This window comes from Botrytis cinerea, chromosome 4 (assembly GCF_000143535.2).
Source record: "Botrytis cinerea B05.10 chromosome 4, complete sequence".
NCBI lineage: Eukaryota > Fungi > Ascomycota > Leotiomycetes > Helotiales > Sclerotiniaceae > Botrytis > Botrytis cinerea.
In genome coordinates this window covers 2,122,840-2,144,778 of record NC_037313.1, presented here as the reverse complement: position 1 = coordinate 2,144,778, position 21,939 = coordinate 2,122,840, and the positions used below count along the sequence as shown (strand labels likewise).

The 21,939-nt window shown below is 43.8% G+C and overlaps 7 protein-coding genes across 7 annotated transcripts; 2 read left to right on the top strand and 5 right to left on the bottom strand.

Annotated features, from left to right (window-relative positions):
* Nucleotides 1-167: 167 nt before the first annotated feature.
* BCIN_04g06200 (hypothetical protein) lies at nt 168-2,610 on the bottom strand. Its single transcript, XM_001557740.2, has 3 exons — nt 1,788-2,610; nt 969-1,650; nt 168-763 (listed from the first exon to the last, which is right to left on the bottom strand). The coding sequence occupies exons 1-3, from the start codon at nt 2,370-2,372 to the stop codon at nt 345-347; spliced, it is 1,686 nt and encodes a 561-aa protein (XP_001557790.1). The 5' UTR covers nt 2,373-2,610; the 3' UTR covers nt 168-344.
* Nucleotides 2,611-2,771: 161 nt separating this feature from the next.
* On the bottom strand, nt 2,772-5,394 carry BCIN_04g06190 (hypothetical protein). The gene has a single exon (XM_001557739.2). It carries the CDS (start codon nt 4,544-4,546, stop codon nt 2,936-2,938), a length of 1,611 nt encoding a protein of 536 aa, XP_001557789.1. The 5' UTR covers nt 4,547-5,394; the 3' UTR covers nt 2,772-2,935.
* A 473-nt stretch (nt 5,395-5,867) lies between these two features.
* BCIN_04g06180 (hypothetical protein) lies at nt 5,868-8,172 on the bottom strand. Its single transcript, XM_024692713.1, has 2 exons — nt 7,702-8,172; nt 5,868-7,554 (listed from the first exon to the last, which is right to left on the bottom strand). Exons 1-2 carry the CDS (start codon nt 7,757-7,759, stop codon nt 6,251-6,253), a joined length of 1,362 nt encoding a protein of 453 aa, XP_024548494.1. The 5' UTR covers nt 7,760-8,172; the 3' UTR covers nt 5,868-6,250.
* Nucleotides 8,173-8,510: 338 nt separating this feature from the next.
* Nucleotides 8,511-11,932, top strand: Bcmlh3. Its single transcript, XM_024692712.1, has 2 exons — nt 8,511-9,010; nt 9,065-11,932. The coding sequence occupies exons 1-2, from the start codon at nt 8,779-8,781 to the stop codon at nt 11,722-11,724; spliced, it is 2,892 nt and encodes a 963-aa protein (XP_024548493.1). The 5' UTR covers nt 8,511-8,778; the 3' UTR covers nt 11,725-11,932.
* A 39-nt stretch (nt 11,933-11,971) lies between these two features.
* Nucleotides 11,972-13,233, top strand: BCIN_04g06160 (hypothetical protein). The gene is made up of 2 exons (XM_024692711.1): nt 11,972-12,307; nt 12,356-13,233. The coding sequence occupies exons 1-2, from the start codon at nt 12,001-12,003 to the stop codon at nt 12,877-12,879; spliced, it is 831 nt and encodes a 276-aa protein (XP_024548492.1). The 5' UTR covers nt 11,972-12,000; the 3' UTR covers nt 12,880-13,233.
* A 749-nt stretch (nt 13,234-13,982) lies between these two features.
* On the bottom strand, nt 13,983-17,478 carry BCIN_04g06150 (hypothetical protein). Its single transcript, XM_001557734.2, has 2 exons — nt 15,451-17,478; nt 13,983-15,305 (listed from the first exon to the last, which is right to left on the bottom strand). Exons 1-2 carry the CDS (start codon nt 15,993-15,995, stop codon nt 14,627-14,629), a joined length of 1,224 nt encoding a protein of 407 aa, XP_001557784.1. The 5' UTR covers nt 15,996-17,478; the 3' UTR covers nt 13,983-14,626.
* An 830-nt stretch (nt 17,479-18,308) lies between these two features.
* Nucleotides 18,309-19,683, bottom strand: BCIN_04g06140 (hypothetical protein). The gene is made up of 2 exons (XM_001557733.2): nt 19,418-19,683; nt 18,309-19,313 (listed from the first exon to the last, which is right to left on the bottom strand). Exons 1-2 carry the CDS (start codon nt 19,503-19,505, stop codon nt 18,388-18,390), a joined length of 1,014 nt encoding a protein of 337 aa, XP_001557783.2. The 5' UTR covers nt 19,506-19,683; the 3' UTR covers nt 18,309-18,387.
* Nucleotides 19,684-21,939: the final 2,256 nt, after the last annotated feature.

Sequence of the window (21,939 nt, the reverse complement as noted above, 5' to 3'; positions counted from 1 at the left end):
CGATTTAACTCTGATAATTAAAGTACTATGTTCACGAAAATTTGGCAAGCTGATATTAAATACACATATTTGATCAAATGTAGATAATCAGCTTGCAGAGATGTCTGGATATTACTCATCCTCTGGATACAATTACATGAGACTGCCAATACAAACAAGAGTTACCATGGGCAAAAGACTTAGTTTCGCTTATAATTCAATCCTAATCTCTCCATGAATACACATTAAAGCACTACTTCACTGGATATCGCAGTTTATATCAGATAAAAATTCAATCGTACCCATAGCAAATATCATAATACCTCATCCTCCCTGATTCCCCATAAGAAAAGAAACACTATACCTCACACCCCTTCCCTTATTATCTCCCCCTCCTTCCTTCCATAGGTATCGCCACCCACATCCAAATTCCCATCTCTAATCACCAAACCCCTCGCCTTCTCCTCCACCCTCTCCATAACCTCTTCCCCATACCCACTAGCTCCATACCCATTAACCAAATATCCAACACTTCCCCCGTTCAAACCCACACCTCTCAGTACTCTCTCCCTCCGTCTTCCCCTCTCGTAACTGCTCGACACGCGGCAAAAAGAGGGTTGTTTCCCTGTTTTTGGGCGATGACGGAAGAGGAAAATTAATATTATGAGAATGGAAAGAGAGATGAGGAGTAGAAGAGGAAGGAGAAGATAGGTAGGAGAGGTGTGGGATATTTGTGACTGGGGTTTTATTATCGAGCGGGATTTGGAGATGGGTTTGTGCGGACCTGGGATGGTTAGTCTTTTTTTGGTGGGATGTGAATTGTGGAGAAATGGGGATGCAGATGTGGTAGTATCTGCTTCATGGTTGGAATAAATGATCTAGCTCATTCAGGATTCAAGACTGAGTTGCGAATTTGTGAGTCGATGCGATGACTCAAGCGACACTCGCGGCTGCACAACAAGATGAATCTGCAAGATTTAACCACTTACCGAAAAATCCCCTCCCAGCACCTTCTCCCTGACGCAACACACTGACTCTCCATCCTACACTATCCACCAATCCCATTTCTTCTCGATATTCTTCCTCTCTCTCATCACTCATTCTTGCAGACGAGTTAGTACTAGCACCCACATCCACGTCCAGAATTCCCTCCTCAATCCTCCTATGATACGCATCCCACACCTCTCCAAAAACCTCTCTCCGACCCCTCATCACCCTCTCTCCCTTCATCCGCTTCTCCTCCAAACTTAATTTTTCCACCCCCCTATTACCGTCTCTGTCTCCTTCAACCCCAGGCGCATTATACCCCATCAACACATCCACCAACTCAACCACAAACCCATGATTTTTCTGCGCGCCCATAATCCTCATTTCCAGCGATCCCATTCCCTTCCCATCCCCTCCATGATTCCCCGCCGAGAACGAAGACGCAGATAAAGATGCAGATACAGATGTCGGTTCACTTAAAACGAACAATCCGAGCATCAAAAGCGGATCGAGAGATCGCAAACAGATCGTATCGAGGTCCATAACGACCCCTCCGTATTTATGCAGGAGAAGATATTTTAACGCGTCGACGCGTTGGGAGTGCGTGGGATAGGATATGTATGTTTGGAGGAAGGATGGGTAGTGGATTTTGATGAGGGAGAGGGATTTTTCGGATGTCCAGAGCTGGATTGGGAGATTAGTTTATTTTCCTTCGTCTTATCTTTCTCTCTGGTACTTTGATAGAGGAAAGATGCAGCTGAAGTAAGATAATAGAATAGAATGAAAGGGAAGAGAAGAAAAGAGGAGAGAGAGATACACACAACATATTTCCACCCACTCTGGCCATTAATCCCTCTACAGTGCCGTCTCCTCTCATCCCATTCACGAGGAATTTCTCCATCGCCCCCCGTAGCTTCCCACCCCTCTTTATCTTCTGCAATAGAAATTTTCCCCTTCCCTATCCCATTCTCCTCTTCTCCTCCTTTTCCTTTCCCTTCCACTTTCCCACCCCCACGTCTCTCAACTCTCCGTCCAAATCCTCCTTCCCAATTATGCCACACCTGATGAATAATTTTTTCTGCTCCCTTTCCAGAAGAAGACTCTCCATCTTTTTCTCCACCTCCAACTCCAACCCCTAAAACCCCATCTTGGAGTAATTTTTTCAGAGCTGGATATTTTCCCTCTTTGATTTGCGCCCGTAGCTCGATTACATTTTGCTGAGTGATGGGTTTTCCTTCTTTGGTGATGTATTTTTGTTTTTTGAATGGGGTGGTGGAGAGGGAAAGTGGATTGAGATTGAGGTTGAAATTTAGTGAATGGGGATGTGTTAGATGGAGGAGAAGGATGAGGGAGAGGGAGAATAGGAAGAATAGAAGGAGGATACGGTGATAGTGGAGAGATATCATTTTTGGCGTTCTTTGGGGGACACGAAAATCAATCTTTATTGTCAGAAATATAAGATGAGAAGCATTGATATTGTTAATGGTAATTTTAGTAGGAGAAAGGGAAGGAGAGAATTCAATAGTGATAGATGCGAGGAATGTGTTAAGTCTGTGGGGAAAAAATGAATTCCGCAGCTGGAATGACAGGATTCGAGATCTCCTATCGCATAACAATATTTCAATACGGTGCAGTTGAAATTTCGATTGTGAGATTAAAACGCCGATGTCTGTTGAGATAAAATTATTAGTCAGAGGATTTGGATGGAACTGCGAATGAAATATTTGTTCGGCGGGTGGCAAGTGGGAAAACTCGTACTTGAAGAATCAATACAGCAACGGAAGATGAACAGCGATTAAGATACATGAGTACAATCGTATCTCATGTTGACTTGAATTGAATGCTATATATAAACAAGAATGAATCGCTCATTCGCTGAGTGCTTTTGCTTTTTTAATGAATATATATACAGAAAGTATTGAGTAAAGATCCAATTAGATCACCCAACACATAAATAATCATACATCATCTAAACAGGGTTTTGGAAGGAAAAGTACTTGGTAATAGCAGCAACTTGGTCTGCACTGCCAATAGGAACCTCTCCAAATCCATCTCCAACTTCCATAGTCACCATGTCCGTCTTGGAATTGGCATTCCATTGTGGCAAGGTTCCATTTCCTCTGTAAGAGCCTCCGTTGTTAGGGTTCAAAGTTTTTGCGAAGTTCGCCCAGTATCCGTTCATCTTGAGCGCAATTTCGAAATCAACAGCTTCCCATGGCTTGTCGGTTCCGTACAGATTGTTAAGAACATAGTTGATTTCAGACTCATGGTAAGCGCCTTGATCTTGTCCTGGAGGAGCATGATCCCAGTAGTATGTCCAGAAAGGTGACTTAGACTTAACAGACCAGCGGTTGGCGAAAGACCAACTGGAGACACGAGAAGTATCGCGCCAATGAGCATTATACGCCATACTTGCTTGAGTGGTGTTTGAAGCTGGGTAAAGTTCCAAGAATGTGGATGAGAGATTGTAAGCACCGTATTGTGCTTCGATTTCGGCCTCATACTCGGCAACTGTGAGATTAGTGCTTGTAGCTGCTCCGGATTCATCTTTGGTGTTTCCAGTGATGTATGGAACATCGTTTGCTGGGCCAGTGGCAAGTGTCTCAATGTATTTGGCGGGGATAGCATAGCCATCAAGAACATTGCCGAAGTTGTCGGAGAAAGTGGATCCGAAGAGAGGTTCTTCGAGATCGGCGAGAGGGAGAGCTCGCATCTCAGCAATGGTGCTAACATTCTTGGATGCCATATATGCTAAGCCAGACTCGAGAGCATAAGACTGGTTGCGATAATTCTCAGCAAGAGTAAGGGCCTCAGGATCGTATGGATCACGGGTTCCTGACTCGGCGATGGCTCCGACAATGAGCCCCTTTGTCAATGGACTGTTGACGAAGTGGTAGACAGCAGCTGAGCCAGCGGATTGGCCCATGACGGTGATATGGTCTGGATCACCACCGAATGCAGCGATGTTGGCATGCACCCATTTCAAAGCGTGGATTTGATCAAGCTGACCCCAATTTCCGGAACTGTTAGATCCAGTAGCTTTGTACATTTCCTCCGAAAGCTCTGGGGTTGAAAGCCAACCAAGAGCACTAATACGGTAGTTGTAATTGACAAACACAATGCCTTGAGACGCCATTCCGGCACCGTCGAACAAAGGTTGATCGGCAGCACCACCTGCAGGGAATGACCAAAAGACAACTGGAAGCTTGGCGTCGGTAGAGTTACCATTAGACCAAATATTGAGGTTCAAACAGTCTTCGCTAACAGTTCCACCAGTTGTAGATGGGTTACCTGGTCCGCAAATTGGACCCATCTTACTGGCTTGAAGAGTGGTATTCCAAGGTGTTGCATTCTTTGGAGCCGTCCATCGGTTCTCGCCAGAGGTATCGGCACCATATGGAATACCCTTCCATACGGTGATATCCTCCCAGTTTGAAATGTTGCCATTTGGGGAAGAGTTAAAGGCAGGAATACCTTGAACAGGTCCGTAGTTGGTTTGAATTACTTGGTTGTAAAGTTGTGCTGAGGCACCATGAGCGAGAGCGGCAGCCCCAAGGACTTGAGAAGTAAATTGCTTCATTGTAAAAAGAATGTAAATTAGAGAGAAGTGAGTAAGGAGAAAACTTCCTATGAGAACGAAACATGTTCCTTAATATGTTCACTTGGAAAAAATCATAAATGAAGCTACCTACCCACTGGTGCGCGCCCTACGTATTTTTCGGTCCCGAGAGAAAAAAGGGTTGCTATAGACTCCTGCCAGATCAAGCTTCGTATCTGCGCACAAGGCAGCATCTGAGCCTTTACGCATGGCTTAAGATATTAATAAGGGGCTCATAAATTATTAATATCGTTGAAATACGTTTCAAGCTTCGGCACTTGTCTACCGCCACCTTCATGCTCCATATATTCTCAAAGCCCTGGATGACGCTTAGATGCGGTGGTATTGAGCTAGAGCAGTTGGTTCATCCAGTAAAAGCGGATTGATTGCAGCAGAATACCAGTCGGCTTAGTACTTCCATGCATTGAATTCCAGAACACACGTTGAACTTGCAAAGAAGGCTCTGAACCACCTGCATATCAAAACACTTGATTTCCTCAAGTTGGCTGGCGATAATTTGTCTCCTTCGTCTTAAAGTCAAGCTTCCTTACGCAAAAGCTTGTTTATTAATGGCATATAAGCATGCTGTTAACCAAAACATGTTCCCAGACAGCTCGGACATTTCGGATGTTTACCCTCTGATCTCGGCACTTCTTTTTGGAGCGAAAAAAGTCGTGCTTGACCCGAAATAGGCTATTTACGTCTCTGCACTGCACAGCTAGGTAGTGTACGCGTAGACAAACGCGCAACATGTATATTCCATGTTCTTAGTATTCATCCTCTTTCATATAACCGACAGGAACTCTGAACAGCCAGGTAGAAGCGAAGCCGAGGTCAAGCGGTTCTAGATGCCGTATACATTGAACATGAATCTATCACGTAAATTTCACATAAAGAAATTCCAAGAGAAAGCATCTGCACTGCAAAGGTATTTTTGGCACGATCCTTGGTGCTTGAAACGAAAACACATGCTCAACAGTGTGTCACGTGGATATATGTGAGCATGAGTAAGCAATCGCTTGGCATTCTTACTTGTAACAAGTGACGAAGAGGAGAGAGAGTAATATCAGTATTCCTTTCTAACCCAGACGCCTTCGTTGGCCCCTTCTTATAAAGACACGAGGAGGAACGAAATCAAGTCTCTGAATGCTATAGGTATTCGATATGAGCATCCGAAACATACTTTTCATCCATCTTTTCAATATGCAGAGAATTTGTCTGGTGCGGACTAGCTCTCAACACGTCTCAGACACTTTGGATGGTAGGATTTATGTTCCATTTTTACTGAACTTGAGTTTGCAGATGCGTATTGAAATTTCAATGAAATTGTCTGATGTTATCAATTGTAATGGATTATAAATAATCCCATGTGAGATTACTTCAGATGGAAAACTTCAGACCATATTTCATGTTTCAGAACCATCCGATGATTACACAATCATCCCTATGAGCATTCTCGAAAGCAGCAAACTGAAACATTTGGGAATTAAGAACCTAGAAGTTCGATGAAAAATTATCGGGTATCTTTGGTGCATAAACCGTAAACCACAGAACCCAAACACCAACCTACATCTTCCTCGATGTCCATTCTCCGTATTTCTTTCCATCCTTAAATCCATCTTCATATTTTGAAACATCGCTCACCCTCAAATTCCCTACGCTCCAGGTACCCAGCCTTATGAAAAACTACTTGACGCTCTCTTCTTCCAATTCCTCCTTCACAATTTTGTCTTTTGTATCTTCTTCGTCTAGAGTGTGCGTAGTATCCGTGACCACAAGTTCACCATTTTCACCCCAGCCCGAATTACTTCGACTTAATCTTCCGGTAGAGCCTGTAGGATCGCGTGGGCTAGCTAGTGGGCTTCCTGGAGCAGCCATGCCACCGATACTTCCAGAGATACTGTCTGTCCTGCCATGGCCCAATAACCCACTCTTCACGCTTCCACCATCATTTGCTAAAGATTGTTTGTTCGCGTAATAGCTATTCCTTTCACTCGGTAAAGCCGGAGCCACGCCTGTCGAAGAGTAAATACTAGCTCTCTCATTGGCGATGGGACGTGGTTGATATAGACCAGTTGGAGATGTGATTGTGGAACCGTCAATTGTAGCACTCAATACACTCAATGGTAGACTTTCACGACTGCCACCAAAGACCGAAGATGGCGCCAAAGCACGAACAGATGCATCAGTATCCATAGATCGCCTGCGTCTGCGTTTAGAAGATGAAGCCAAAGTCAAGATAGATGCGTTATCTGTGAGGAGATTGTTTGCTGTGGCTGTATTGTATGTTGCAGGGTGACCTCCACTACCTTGTGGGGCCAAATGTGCGGGTAAGGCTGTGGCTGGTGGAGAGGTGGGAAATTGGTGTGTGAATTGAATGCCTTGCGTGTTATTCGAGGCATGATTGTGCGAAACAGTAGTACCGGGAGCTCCAGCAGAATGAATCGTTGTAAGAGTTGTAGTCAAAGATCTGACAGAGGGTGCCGGAGAAGAAAATGTGCTATCAGCTCCTCTACCAGTGCTAACCCCGCATCCTATTGTACCATTTGTAGCTTCGCCTGAAGATGGCGCATGGGATGCCGCAATGTCTGATCTTGCAACATCGTGTTCCTCGCCCGTTGTCGGAGCTACTGATTTGTTTCCAATTGTTGGCGGTGGCTGTCCATCCTCGGAATATCGAGTTGATCTTCTACTTCTTTCCAACGATGAGGTGCTGACCGAGTTACCGGTTGGTACGGTTGAGAATGACAAGTGACGATCGCGAGAGGCCGGCGCTGCCGCGGTACCATTCATGCGACCAGATTCTGGATATGGGTTGTTGTTTTTCGAAGGAGATTGTTTCTTTAAGCTCGCCTTTGTTGGTTGACCATTTCGTTTTCCATTAGTGGTTTGATTGGAATTTGCAGTCGAAGAGCCACTTTTGAAATTAGTGAACTTTTTCATCCATGTTGAAAATGGCCTGCGACGTCCTCCTACTTGATCTGAACGGTCTGTCATATCGGTTAGTTGATGAGAACCTGAAGATAAGAGTCAGGCAAAAGCGAGAGGATGTGTTATGCACAAGCAACTAATAGTATGATTGTGATAAATAGACTGTGCGGTTGGGAACAAGAATGGAACTGTAATGTGGCTCATACCATGTTGTTGTGAGTTTGTAGGAGATTGTTGTTGCTGTGCTAACTCCGTGGTCGCCATTGTGCGAAACTTGAATGTCTGACTTGGCTCGAAGCGGTGTTATGCGGCGAAGATGTAGAAAGCGTGGAGAGGATTTAAAAATTGAGGACTGGAGAATGGAAGGGAGAGATTCGACTGTGGATTCCAAACGGCCTGATTATCGTATTTTGATGTGTTATCTCGGTGCTTCCCTTTGATTTGCTTCGCCTCGCCTTGCCTTGCCTTGCCCTTTTTCTCCTCGCAGATGATAAGAAAGAAAGAAAGAAAGAAAGAAGAAGCAAGACGTAAGAGTAATGAGACACTGAGATTCTCTTTTGGATATGGGAATTCGAATGGAGCTTGATGCCTTTATCTTTGACACAATGATAAGAAGAAAAGAAGAAGTCCAGACGACAATGATGAATTAATTGGCTTGAGTAGAAACTCGCTGGTTCATTCTAATGATCATCACTTCAACCCAAGGTCTCTTCTCTAGTGCCCAAAACCCTTGGTGCTTGATTGGTGCGTGATTTGATCGATCAATCAGTGCAGCCAATCACACGACCGAATGCTCTCTTACATAAGCTGCAGCTTGCCCTTCGGATGATTCACATCTAAACCTCCGACCGTCATAATCACCACGGTAATTGCGACTGCGTGCGAGCCAGCTAGTCTCGCTCAGGCTTAGTGTCGGCTCGAGACCTGGACACGTGATGTACAATTGGATTGATTGCTTAACATTGATTTGTCATCTGCTCGAATGCTTTTGATGCTCTAACATCGAGAGTTAAAAGATTTTCATTTATACTTCACTGACATCTCCGGACAGCTTTGGTCGCTATTCCTCATCTTATACATGTAAGGTTTTCAACGTCGATGGCGTTTTCTTTATACGATGGATCATTCGTACTCCAAGGAATGATTCACATGATTTTGCTCGATGGCTCTTGCTCATTCTACTCTTTCCTCCAGAGCAATATGATTTGAACCACATACATCGTGGTATCTAATCTGTTTTTGTCTCCATACTCACGTTGAATAACCCGTCCATTGCTTCCATCATGTCTATACAGCCATTGCCTTCAGACGTAATAGCACAAATAAAATCCTCTTCAACCATTACTAGCCTTAATGGTGTCATCTTTGAGCTTGTTAAGAATTGTCTGGATGCTTGTTGCTCCAAGATCGATATTGATGTAGACTATAGCCGTGGAAATTGTACAGTAGAGGACAATGGACTTGGTATATTGCCATCAGAATTCGGTGAGATTGGAGGTCTGGGAAAGCTCTATCGTATGTTATCACGTACCTCCTGATACACCCAGAAATATAACTCACCTGTGCCAGATTCTTCGAAGCTAAATGCCTCGAATCCAACTTATGGGGGCCATGGAACGTTTATTGCCTCGTTATCTGCTTTGTCCTTACTCTCAATTACTTCGCATCATCACCTGCATCACTCACACAATTCGATAAATATGCATAGATCCGAAATTGTGTCACGCCAAACCCCAGCCCCCGATCAACATCATCTTGCTTCTTCTGAACATGGTACACGTGTAACTGTCAGAAATCTCTTTGGTAGTATGCCAGTACGTGTAAAGCAGAGAGCGATTGGTTCTGAGAACCGGCAGCTTGTTGCTCAGGTGCGGGATGGTTTACGTAAAGATATTGTCTCGCTGTTGCTCGCATGGCCAAAAGATGTATCGGTATCTATAATGGAAACTGGTACAGAACAGAAATTTACCATCCGAAGATCTCTTACAAACTCTGAATGGCGCCCGGTTGGTAGTGTTGATCTTTTTAATACTTGCAGTATACTTTCCAAAGCCTCATATATCGCAATTGATGAAAAGTCATCCTGGATACCTGTGAGTGGTTCCACGTCAAGCTTAATTGTCAATGGCGCGATTTCTCTGATCCCAAATGCAACCAAGCACGTACAGTTTCTAGCATTTGGGATAGATCCTCTGATTTCCCAGGACAACTGTAGTTTTCTGTACGAAGAAATTAATCGTTGGTTTCTCAAATCCTCCTTCGGAAATCAAGAGGAGGTAAATGAGTGTGATGAGACTGAATTGAAAAGGAGGTCCAAGGACCGAAGGTATAAGGATAATGGGTACACCCACAAAGAGCTGAAGGGGGGGAGGAAGAGTGTTGATCGATGGCCAATGTTTTACATCAATGTTCACCAGGTCGATTCATCAAACCATTCAAGATTCAAATTTGACGACGTGTTAGACGAGAAGCGGAATACTCTTGACAATATTCTGGAGTTTTTGCAGGCGATTATTGTAGAATTCTTGGCCAAGAATCATTTTCGGCCGAAATTGGCACGTGGGAACCGATCTAAGAAATTAGATTTGGCCACTTCATCGACAAATTCAAAACTTCAGGATCAAATTGGACCAACTAAGGCCAACCGGCCTTGTCAAAATATGATTGATTCCTCAGCTACGCCGGAGTCTTCCAGTATTGTCGACGAGAACCACGGCCAGAAAAGAGCAAGAATAGACACGCTGGGAACGAAAGTAAAACTTCCTTCTTTTCGTCAGTCGCGCTTCGCGTTTGATTCTCCTTTTGGGTCCTGGTCAAAAATCAAAACTGGGATTGAACATCCACATACAAAATCTACATATATGCCAGAAAGTTCAAGCACACCAGCACAAGTTAGCTCGAAGCCGCAGGCGCGAGCAGCAACACCTTTGATTTCTAAATCGGGACAATTGATTCGCTGCCCTTTCGAAGAAAGTCAAGCATCAATCTCCAAAGCAACACCATTCGTTAATGAAGTGCAAGAATCAGACGCAAGTGGGGATGAATTGGTTGTATGGGTCAATCCTGCAAACAAGGTCAAATCTCTAGTAAACCGGCGAACGGGCCTTGTGGTATCCGAAAAAAAGGAGGACAGAAAGAACGAGACACAACTTGTTTCCAATTCATCTTCTCGTTTGAATGTGGCCAAAAGGTCTCGCATAAGCGATAAGCAACCGATTCCGTGGATCGATGACATCTTGAACAGGTGGGAGAATCCAATTTTCGCTCCTGTTGAACCCTCAATACCTCAAGTATCCGTTGATGGCTTAAATCTGGAGACACAAGAGATTATACATGGTCGTCATCAATATTGTTCCCAAGTTGAAATCGAGAGGGCATTCAAAGAAACTTCTTCAGGACTTCATGGGCGCATTTCAAAGGATGCTCTACGAGATGCAGAGATCATCTCACAAGTAGATAAGAAATTCATTCTAGCTAAGCTACAAAGGCGATCTGTGGATGGAAAGTATTCAAATACTCTTCTCGCGATTATTGATCAGCACGCAGCAGACGAACGAGTTCGAATAGAAGCTCTTTTGTCTGATTTTCTTACATACCCCACAGTCTCAGTAGCTCCAGCTTCAGTATCAGTAGTCACTACCCCTCTTGAGAAGCCCCTCAGCTGTGATATCTCAACTAAAGATTCTCAACTTTTTCGTAACCACAAGAAACATTTTTCCTATTGGGGAATCATTTATTCGGTTTCGCCAACGGGTACCAGTATCACCGTTCAACAACTCCCGCCTTTGATAACTGCCAGGCTTGCTGCAAATCCAAGCTTACTCCTTCATATTCTCCGTACAGAGCTTTATTCGTATCATGAGCATCCAACGTCGCATCCTGCCATCACCCCAGAATCCACTTGGATTGAGAGGATAGCTCACATCCCAAAGGGCATCTTGGAGCTGTTGAATAGTAGAGCTTGTAGGACTGCAATCATGTTTAATGATGAGCTTGGTGTCGACGAGTGTAGGGAATTGGTGAAAAGATTGGCCAATTGCAAGTTTCCTTTCATGTGTGCACATGGGCGAGTTAGCATGATACCACTTGGGGAAGTTGGGATGATGACAGGAATGAAAGTAGGTGGAGACCACTCTGCACAGTTTGATCAAGGAGAAAAAGCTGGGAATCATGATGGAACGTTCGGTGCTGAATGGAGAAAATGGATGAGCCGGCGAGGAGGGAATTAGTAAACAACTACAAGTTCATCTTAATAAACTCAAAAAGTGAATTTCAGGAGTCTTAATTCATTTACCGGGCCTAGTTTATCCGAGTTGGGGAACGCGCTAAGCTTGTAAAACTTATTCAGAAGCTCGGAAACCTCAAGACCTTCTCGATACAACAACGACAACAACAAGCCACGTTACAAATACAACCACATCTACGACTGCGACTACAAAACCAATGCAACTTCCAACACAACGAAATGGAAAATCAGGAGCACCCTTTCGTTTTTGAAGACGGCGATGTTCGAGCCAAAGCCAAGCACGGTGGACAAACAACCACTTTCAAATTATCTTCACATGCGCTTTGCTTCGCCAGCCCAGTTCAGAAGAAATTCGTCTTTCCTCCATTTCCTCTCCTTTCCTCACTTCGAAATGAAGAAGAGCATATACTACAATATGATGAAAAGTCTAGCACTGCGACTAAACATTGGCAATGATGGAAGGTTCTTGTTGATGGATGTGCCAGCTATCAGCGTACATGTCCCCTTAAACGGCAAACCCTCCCCGCTGGATCTGGCAGGGAGTCCATTACCTCTTGAAATCACAGGTCAGCCTCATGCCACAAATGAATTTTCGTTGCATTAATAGTCAATAGATACAATCATTCGCTTGCGTAAGGATATGATTCACTGCCTGATAAAATTTACGGCAAACTTCATGGAAGAACTTTTGAACAGCAATATGCGCAGTCCATGCAAAGAGTTATGCCCGTTGGCCATGTATGGGCTTATGACTAAACGTCTAAGGGAACGCAATCTGTGGCCTCTACCAGGAACAAAGAACTACAGTTTGACTCCTTTCCAGGTGTATAAATCAATCAATCGTGTTCTACAATGGAGTTTCGTTGCACACAGACCCATGGCAAAGCTCCATACTGGCAGCTGTTTCTTCACGGATGATTCGAAGGAGGAAGTCTTGCTTAAATCCAGGCACACAATTCGCAAATGCGATGTTCAATGGAATGAAGGAGAAACTGGCGGAAACTGGTTCCAAGACTTTATGCATTGCGCGGCAGAAGATATTGGTAACTCTGACTGTCCTAAGGATCCTATTTTAGGAGGAGCTCAGAATAAATTTATGATGGAAATGTTGGAGCTATGCTCGATAAAATTATCTTGATGATTCATCACGATGTAGTTTATTTTACTTTGCTTTGCATTTCATATCCTCCTCAATCACTAGTCAAAACGCCGGCTCTGTTACTCTCATGCTCTGAGTGGTTGGCCGGCTGGCTCGCTTTTGATTTCTTATTAATGGTTTCTAAGGATTTCGAAATGCATTTGCTAGGGAATTCGGATTCAAGTATCGCGAAGAAATAATTTCATACGAATCAATGGGTGATAGGAAACATACATGGCGCTTCTAGCATATAAGAGCATGAGGAAGTCGAATCTAGGTTATAGGGGAATCATGAGGTTCAAACTAGCTTCTGATGCATCTATGATATTCGTACACTTCAAATAGAAAAAGTTTCGCAATGTTTTACATATCATCGGACTTCTTTGTGAGATGTGCTTTCTATCTCATAACACCGTCATTTGAGCTTACTTCGCCCGTCTTTAAAACCTTCTTAACCCATCTTGCTTTTCATCCTCGTTGATATGTCATCGCCCATTATCTTATTTGACCTGCTCATTACATTTACATCGAAAGTTCCCCCTGCAGAAAAGCGAGTAAACTCATCTACATTCTCAACAATATCTGCCTCACTCTACCTCACTCTCACAAAAGATAAAAAAATAAAATAATACAACAATAAAAATCATCATCCACACAACCCGCACATTTAAACACACTTCCATATCAAAACAACCCTCTGAAAAAAAAACCCCCCCGTTTCACATATACCAAAAACGCACCAAACACACACTCTACACACAGCATAGCATAGCATAGCATAGCATAGCTCACTTCACTTCATACTTCACACCACACCAAACAACACAACAGGGAAATACCCTCCACAGAAGTGGTCCCGCTCTTTTCCGATAAGCGAGAGGATGGTTTACACTTATCATATATATGATATGTTACATGGTTCTTCGTTCTTCAATATCATGCATTTTCTTATCTCTAACGTGCGGATGGGGGGTTTTTTTGTTTCGATATTTTTTTTTTTTTTTTGGTGTGTTGGGTGGGGAGGGTTCTAGATTTCTTGGGTTGAGAGGGGGGGGGGGGGGGGGGGGGGGGGGGGTTCCTAGATTTTTTTGGACGGGGATGGATGGGATGTATTGGGATTTGTTTGATGGGTGATAGGTGATGGATGATGGATGATGGATAGTGAATGGTGGAATGTGTATGTATGTGTATGTATAGATTGTCATGGTGGAAGATGTATGTATGTATAATATGTATGTATGTATAATATGTATGTATGTTTATATGTATGTGCAAATGCAATGCTATTAAAATAATATACAGGTAGGAACTCTTCCCAAATCCACATCCACACCCACATCCCTGTACACATGCAAGCAATCTCAAAGAAGCAATGATTAATCAAGTCTCAGACTAAATGATCATCATCATACTTCATTCAACTGAAGTCCATCTCAAAGAAACTCCCCAAAGAGTCAAGATGATGTATTTTCCAGCCCGTAACCCCAAACGCCATGGGAGATGGAAGATGATAGATAAATAATACAAATGCAAAGTGGTATCTGTTATCCCGCCGCTAAGAAAAAAAAGAAAGAAAAACAGAATCCACGCTTTGCTTTCTCAGCAATAAATAAGCAAGGTTCCGATGGGAAGTTGCTTCATAAATGAAAAGGCGTCTGAGGAATGGGTACATCATTACTTCCTCCCTATCATATCTTCATAGTCGTTTCCTTCGATCCCCATTACGAGTCATTATCTCATTCCATTCCTAATCCAAAGCTGTGATGGCCGCTCCCACAAGCGTATCCAACGCGCTCCCATCAGTCTCCACACTGTACACTGGTTTGTTGGCGCCACTCCACACCAATCCGAGCATATTATCACTACTAGTATCGTCGCGAATGATACTCTCTGCATTGAGCGCTAGGAAAGCTCGATACTTAGCGAGTATATTGGCATCCATTCCGGTAGCTCTATTGATCATGAATGCGAGATTGCGTGTAAAGATGCCTTTGAATTGCTGTTCGTCTCCATTACAGGCGTTAGGCTCGCAGGCTTTTTCTTGTAAGATTCCTGCAGAGGTTGTCATTTTCTCGATGACCGAGTTGGCGATCTCTACCGCGAGTGCAGTGTAGGAATGACTTCTTGTGCTCCAGGTGAGTTCTGTGAGACCGGAAAGTATGATTCCTTGATTGTAAGTGAATACGATCTTTCCGTTGTTTTTACATGTGTTCATGGAGATGCCGTCGTTGAAGAGATGAGTAGAAGGATTCATGGAGGTAGTTGTATTGGTGATCAGGAAGTCGTAGGCAATGAGAGCCTGAGAGTAATAGTAACCTTGTCCTTCGGAGTTTTTTCTCGCGGGTAGGCGATTGGCGAGTTTGGCGGAGGCGGTGAGGTAGAGTTCGTTTTCTACGCTGTTGACACCGGAGTGCTTTTTGTCCCACCTGATTTATTGTCAGTATGTTTGCTCGACGCTTCGAAGATTGTTTGTGAAAGGGCCACATGATGAGTTGCATAGGGATTATGGCGTGATTTGTGTTAGGGAAGATTGGAGGTCATTCGACCCATAGTGAATGGAAAAGAACATACCATAAGCCACCACAAGGAGTATTACCATAAACACTCTTAGGATCTTCATAAATCTCAGCCGCGGCTTTGAGATAAGTCTCATTTCCAGTCACATCATAAACCTGAATCCAAGCCAATACCCACCAGAGTTCATCATCATAGTAATCATTGAGAAACCCCTTCGCATACGCTGGAGCATGCGTCAAGATTGTCGCAAAAAGATCAGGCATCCATGTAGCTGTGGTCGGGTATCTTCCATAGTAGTTTGCCATCATGGTAAGGACATTGGCGGAAGGCCACCATTGTGGGGAGAATTTTCCACTGTCATCATAGGAGCCCCATAGTCCAGCTGGAGCATTCCAGTAGGTTTTTTGGAGAGCGTTGATGGCGGAAGAAGCATAATTCTGAAAGTCGGCACGATTTAAGCTATCTTTTGAACTTGCACGCTTAGCTAAAAAAGAGGAATCGGAAGCTCGCTGGATCTTTGTAGGGATAGCTTCAACAACCGAGGAAGTGAGGGCTGCTGCAGACAGCGATACCAGAATATGTTGCAGAGAGATATGCATGTTGCTTGATAGTACTTTGTCTGTGGAAGAGGTTTCGTGCGTTGTTCTTAAGCAGGTTTCAGGACGTTATGAATCAATTAAAATTCGATGATTCACACTACTTTCCCAAGTTTTCTTTTCTGCGAATGACCGAGTAGAAATATAAAGTTTGATGTAAATGACTTCCTGATTTCTCTGATATGCCTCGTGCCAAGGCAAAAGCCAATAAAGTCACGCTGTTAATTTGCTAAAGAGATGAAGGAGCAATAGGATTGGACGTTCCTTCAGAGCATTATGGTGAGCCGAGGAGCGGGAATCGGCAGACTTTATATTCAAGCCCATCATGGCCGAGGGAGGTCCCAAGTAAGCCAAGGCCCAGAATCCTATGGCATTGCTGGAAATCGGTCGGGAGATTGGTTTCTCGATCTTACTGACAGGAAGCCTACAATTCTTTCGAGGTCGGATTGCGGGCTATGTGGCTCGAGCGTTTGTGGTCCTAAAATTGGATCTTTTCGGGGATTTTATTCCAACAAGTCAGGGGTTTAAACGACCCACTACAGAGTAGCTACAAGGTGATCCCACACTGGTGAAGATCATTTGTAAAGCAGTTGAGCCTTGCTCCAAAATTTTGCTGTTTCATCTTCATATAATTGGATGACGTGAGAACGAGTGTTCATAGAATGGATCTTTTGATTTACATTGGATGAGCTCATAGGAAAATCTCAAAGTAAATCTCGAGAGGGCTGGAAGAGAAAATCGCAATTCTGGACCATTATTGACCAGTCTTTCAGTAGATGGTTTACAGACGATCTGAAAGTCCCAATAATGTTCGCGTTATGAAAACATCGAGACCCAAAAATCAATAAATAATATGGTCCCTACAGAAGCTCAATATAGGTTACGGTCCATTTCTATGGCTTGGCCGGCGCGAAGACATTAGATGAGCTCATCCAAGTATCGAACCGATCGTTGGTGCTCTCAAGAGCACACTTTCTCTGATTGGTGAGCTGTGGGTGAAAGAGCCTAGCCCCTTATTCTATAACTGTCCTTACACTGATTGGTCAGTGTGCTCATCCCACTTTTCTGCATTTGGCTAGTGTAATAGTTGAATGGATTTTGATCACAGTTTTTCATGTTTCCAGCATTGGTACCCAGTCGACGGGTAGAAGAAAAACGCCTGACCTTGTCAGATCTATGCCACGAAACGAATTTGTACAGAATTGTGACGTTTATGGACTCAAGCGCTTGTTCGATTTCCAGCAAGGAGTTTAATATCTCTTTTTTCGCTTCATAGCATTGACCAGTAGCTTGAAGAATGCGGCTGAGCAGTTTCAAGTTCTCGATTCAGATGAACAGCCGTTGCGTTTAGATAAATGAATTCCTCATAAAAGGATTCTGGCCAAGATAATTCGTAGTTCTCGTATGAATGGCTCGAATGTCGGTAGGTTGATTCGTTTTGAAAGGATATGAAAACGTCGATGTTGATTGAGGTTAATTTTTCATCTTGAAATTTCATGGGGACGCGCGATGGTATCATGGTAGAAGTTCTGATTTGTCATTTGGCTGGCCGTTTTAAAATAGCCACGGTAACGTTTAGAATTATTAAAGCGGCTACGAAAACTTCTCTTCGACTAATCCCACTCAATACTTTATCTTATCAAATATCCTCTTCGCCGGTGTCCTTGGTAGCAGCAGGAGTAAACGGAGGAGGTAATTATAACATTAGCAAATGCGCCACCACATAGCTGGGCGTAATCTTATTAAGTTAATTGTTGTCTCAAGCCAAATCTTTAAGGTTAAATCAACGTTGAAGTGGACCATGTAACCCCAGGTTTAAGGTGATGGCACTATCGAGGAAAGTGTTACCGCCGTTCAACAAGAGGGCTACGCTAGCTGCTCACAGGTTGCATCGGATGGTACGCTTATGAAATGTCAAGGTATTTCACGCAAAATGGTGTGGGTTACACTTCCTTTCGAACCTAGCGGTCTTCTCAGAATCTCGTATTGGTGTACCAAAGGAGTGGTGTAATCTTAAACCCATGACATTCATAAGTTCGTTCCGGTGGTTCCGTTGGAGGAAGACAACTCCTCAGCATCTTTGCTTTCAACATGTACTGTACTAGATCTCTGAAACTTCTTCACTGAACATTGAGGGCACTCATGAAGTTCTGCCTCAGGTTCCTTCTCTATGACCCCTGGAGGTTAATTGTGCTGTGCTTTACTGCTTCAGCTTTAGCTGCTCGATTTCCGGTTTCTTCATGATTCGAGGAAGTCGCGTCTTAGTTGTGCTATTATAAAAGAGTGTAGAGGCTGGAGCATAGGCCAATCGGGAATTACGAAGTAAAAGATTGATAACCTGTCCGATATCACTTTTGTTTATCTATGTATCCAAAACACCACAAAAATGACAAATTTACATTTCCAGGCTTCGCTTTGTCGCTCTCATAACACTCCTACAATATGCATACCTCACCCTATCCTCTTCCAGTCCAACCAACCCCTCAATCGTTGTTCCCCTCGGACTGCTAAACTGTTCTCTAATCTCGTCACCTGTCATTCCCTTCGACTTCTCTTTTGTCCTGTTGTTGGCCTTCCCATCTCTCTTTCCATCATCACCACTACTCTCTTCACCCTTGCCCTCCAGTAGCCCCACCAAGCCCTTCAAACTCCTCACCAAGATATCCCTCCCCTCACTCCTTTTAATCCCCTCCTTCACACCTCCATCTAGTATCCCATCAAGCGCCACTGTCAAAAACGCCATACTAGTAGCCGCCATCACACTGGCCGCATCATATTGCCCGGGTCCCACTTCCACTATCGATCCTATACATCTAAAGATATAGCGAACAATAGATTTATTTTGTTGCGAGAGAGCCGTCGAAGGAGATATTTCCACCACGGTATTTGATTCCCCGAAACTGGCTGCTAAGCTTGGCATTGCGCGGACAATAGCAATTTCTTTTCCTTTGCCTTTTCCGATGGAAGATTCTGAGATTCCGAGCGCAGCAGTCATTTTTTCTACTGGCGTCCCTACTGCTACACTAATCACCAATTTCCCTCCCAATGCCTCTTTCACACCCTGAAGTGAGAGTACTGCCTCGATTGTATATGGCTTACACGCCAGTAGAACAATATCTGCCTTCTGCATAGCTTGAAGCACCCCGTCATTCCCAACTAGGATATGAACACGTGATTCACTCGAGTGGAATTGTTTGCGCAAGCGTACCACGGATGCCATTGTATTGACTGTAGCGATAAATGTGTTTATATTTGAATCTGTAGCAGCGCCTTTGGATTTCGCGTTGAGAATACCAGTGAGGATTGAAGTGCCCATTGTTCCTAAAAAAAAGCATGTCAGGTGACTTCTCAAGGGATACATGAATTGTGCTATGTGTGACCTCTCACGAGTACAAACAGATGAGATACATAGGGGAGATACATACCACAACCAATGATAGCAAGTGTAAGTCCTCCATTCTCCTTATCTTTGTTGGACATGGTGCGATCTGGGGAGGTTGGAGAGGAAGACATGATTGCAATACCTTGGCGTGGTTGTGGGTGATACTCAAGATATATATATGTAATCCGTCTTCACGTCAATTTTTCTCCTGTTTGGATAGGTAAAGTATTTTAGAGAAATTCAGACGAACCCACAATTACGAAGTTTATCAATTTCGAGCTTTCCTTCTTTGGAAATTAAATTGCTCCCTGGGGCTGTAGTTTGGGAAGGAGGGGTTGAGGCAAGGTTTACGGCCGCAATCCAACGGCGCTAATCCTATATAGGGGATTTGCTTACATTTACGTGAGGTGTTTCATTCGCGGAATAATGAATGGTGATTGATCCATAATTGTTGTGTATTGTGGATAATTAGGCAACTTGGTCACACAAAAGCTGTTGGAGAATACTCACTGTGTTGTACCAACGGATGTAAGGGGCTCGGCTGCGTTTATTACACAGAAGTTATTATGTAGAAATAAGCTTGATCTGTGCTGGAGACGTGAAAAATGAATAAATCTACACAGATAAGCTTCCGATTGATCATCGCTGAAGACGCGCCTAGCCCGATGAATAAGTGGATGCCTTTTATCTCTGCATGGGGGCCATAAAAGTCCGCACAACCGAAGACAAAAATCTTGAGTAGTTCTGTCGTGTTAGGCTGTCTCACGACTTCTCTCCATGCCCCGTCGTGATGGAAGAGCAACATGTGCAAGTTTCTGTGAAGGGCAGTAGCGATGTGTCTTCAGGAACCGGAGGAACAATCGGCGTTTTTCCGAAAAATTCAAAGGCAAATCCTATACTCGAATTCCACCACGAACCCTTGTTGAACCCCAAAACGCTTATACGATTATTGGAACTTGACAATGTCGACGGGGAAGATACAACAACCGAATTGGGTTGTAACATTAGCACATGGCATGTTGATCGTACGCCATCTTACCATGCCATACCCTGTGTATGTGGCAGTCCATAATGCATCACTGCTTTGAATTTTAATGGCAAAAGCCTAAACATAACCAAAAATGGGGGTAAGACGTTGTAACGAGCAAAATGATTTGGCGTCCGATATGTCTGGATAGATTCCATATGTATGGACCAACACAGCATCGACGAGAAAGGTGATCAAGTGAAAATGGCGGCGAACATATATCGAAACGCTTCCTGTGTCTTGGTCTGCGTAAGGCCACATGGCGATGATAGCGAGCCTGCAATGAGATTCTTCTGTAAACTAAGATCTTCAAGCCAGGAATGAGTCATATCGATGGAGCCTCTTTTCCTACCATGATAAGAGACACAATTGAATCTCTGGTATGGGCCATCAACATCCAAGACGTCAGAAAGAGAAGACTTCGGAGGTCATTTTTCACCTTCATGGAGAGGTTTTACTTCAATCGAGTATGAATCATCGTCCTACAAGTGAGCTTTACACGCTTCATCATAAAATACACAGTCTGGCTGTGAACAGTAGCCGGATTTCCTCGCCCAATATCTTGATAATCATTGCTTTTATGACAATTCATCGACAAGGGAGGACAACGACTTCCCAGTAGACTGGCTGGACAGCCGTTATGATCCTGCTACAAATTCTTGCTGGGAATACCGTGCAGATCCTTGTTATTGATACTTGACATATGGGGCTGGCAAAGCAGATCCGCGTTCCTTTCACTCCCTCTATTAGAGTTGACAAGGGACTTACAATGCCAAGATACTCGGGACAAGATATATAAAGTTCTCTCCATGATCAATTGGCAGGACCTGTTGCCTATTGAACCAGACTAAACCGCAGATATTTTGGAGCTGGCAGTTCTGGGAATGATTAGGGTAATTGAACAATCGAAATGCTTTATAAATTTTTTCCAAAAGAAAGTTGCTATCATGGTGCAGCGTTACCACTCGTCTCCTCATTTACGCAGAGTGCGAAGCTACCCCTCGCGCACAAAAATCCAGAGCGTGTAGATATGATTCAACACCCAAAGCGAGATTTCAGCCTTAGTGATCCTGCCAATTTATTTGCAGAAGATGCAGAGTGGTTTTCTTGTAGAACTTTTAAAGGCACGTACAAGGATTGGAAGCTCGATGTTCAACCGGATTATAAGTTTCATGAAAAGCATTTAGAAAGGGAACTGGGGTGCATATTCCATCATGTTAAAAGCGGTCACCCGCCAAGACTGATCTTGGTTGATTTTAAAGAGGAAATTCCGGGAGGTTATGTCAAAATCTTGGATGATGAAGTCGGCTTGGTAGGGCTGCTACCCCTAGCTACACAGTGGGGAACTTAGCTTGTCATTCAATAGTACGCACAATTTGACCGCAAAGCTCCAATCAAAATAAGATACGAAATGAATCGCGAACTAGTGTTACGAGAGCATAGATCGAACCGTCATTCAATAATTGGGCAAGCTATAGTTGTGGGAAGATGCGTGGCCTCTAGTGCTACTATTGGCCCATGGTTCGACTTACAACTTG

What these genes read in the sequence shown, in the direction of transcription:
- BCIN_04g06190 (XM_001557739.2), bottom strand. Translation starts at nt 4,546, where the DNA reads ATGAAGCAATTTACTTCTCAAGTCCTTGGGGCTGCCGCTCTCGCTCAT.
- BCIN_04g06140 (XM_001557733.2), bottom strand. Translation starts at nt 19,505, where the DNA reads ATGTCTTCCTCTCCAACCTCCCCAGATCGCACCATGTCCAACAAAGAT. An exon ending in ACTTGCTATCATTGGTTGTG is followed by an intron (nt 19,314 to 19,417) that starts GTATGTATCTCC and finishes GCTTTTTTTTAG; the next exon opens with GAACAATGGGCACTTCAATC.
- BCIN_04g06180 (XM_024692713.1), bottom strand. Translation starts at nt 7,759, where the DNA reads ATGGCGACCACGGAGTTAGCACAGCAACAACAATCTCCTACAAACTCA. An exon ending in TACAAACTCACAACAACATG is followed by an intron (nt 7,555 to 7,701) that starts GTATGAGCCACA and finishes CCGATATGACAG; the next exon opens with ACCGTTCAGATCAAGTAGGA.
- Bcmlh3 (XM_024692712.1), top strand. Translation starts at nt 8,779, where the DNA reads ATGTCTATACAGCCATTGCCTTCAGACGTAATAGCACAAATAAAATCC. An exon ending in AGGTCTGGGAAAGCTCTATC is followed by an intron (nt 9,011 to 9,064) that starts GTATGTTATCAC and finishes CACCTGTGCCAG; the next exon opens with ATTCTTCGAAGCTAAATGCC.
- BCIN_04g06150 (XM_001557734.2), bottom strand. Translation starts at nt 15,995, where the DNA reads ATGCATATCTCTCTGCAACATATTCTGGTATCGCTGTCTGCAGCAGCC. An exon ending in ACTCCTTGTGGTGGCTTATG is followed by an intron (nt 15,306 to 15,450) that starts GTATGTTCTTTT and finishes ACAATAAATCAG; the next exon opens with GTGGGACAAAAAGCACTCCG.
- BCIN_04g06160 (XM_024692711.1), top strand. Translation starts at nt 12,001, where the DNA reads ATGTTCGAGCCAAAGCCAAGCACGGTGGACAAACAACCACTTTCAAAT. An exon ending in ATTACCTCTTGAAATCACAG is followed by an intron (nt 12,308 to 12,355) that starts GTCAGCCTCATG and finishes AATAGTCAATAG; the next exon opens with ATACAATCATTCGCTTGCGT.
- BCIN_04g06200 (XM_001557740.2), bottom strand. Translation starts at nt 2,372, where the DNA reads ATGATATCTCTCCACTATCACCGTATCCTCCTTCTATTCTTCCTATTC. An exon ending in AGAGTGGGTGGAAATATGTT is followed by an intron (nt 1,651 to 1,787) that starts GTGTGTATCTCT and finishes CTCCCAATCCAG; the next exon opens with CTCTGGACATCCGAAAAATC. An exon ending in TGCTGGGAGGGGATTTTTCG is followed by an intron (nt 764 to 968) that starts GTAAGTGGTTAA and finishes TAACCATCCCAG; the next exon opens with GTCCGCACAAACCCATCTCC.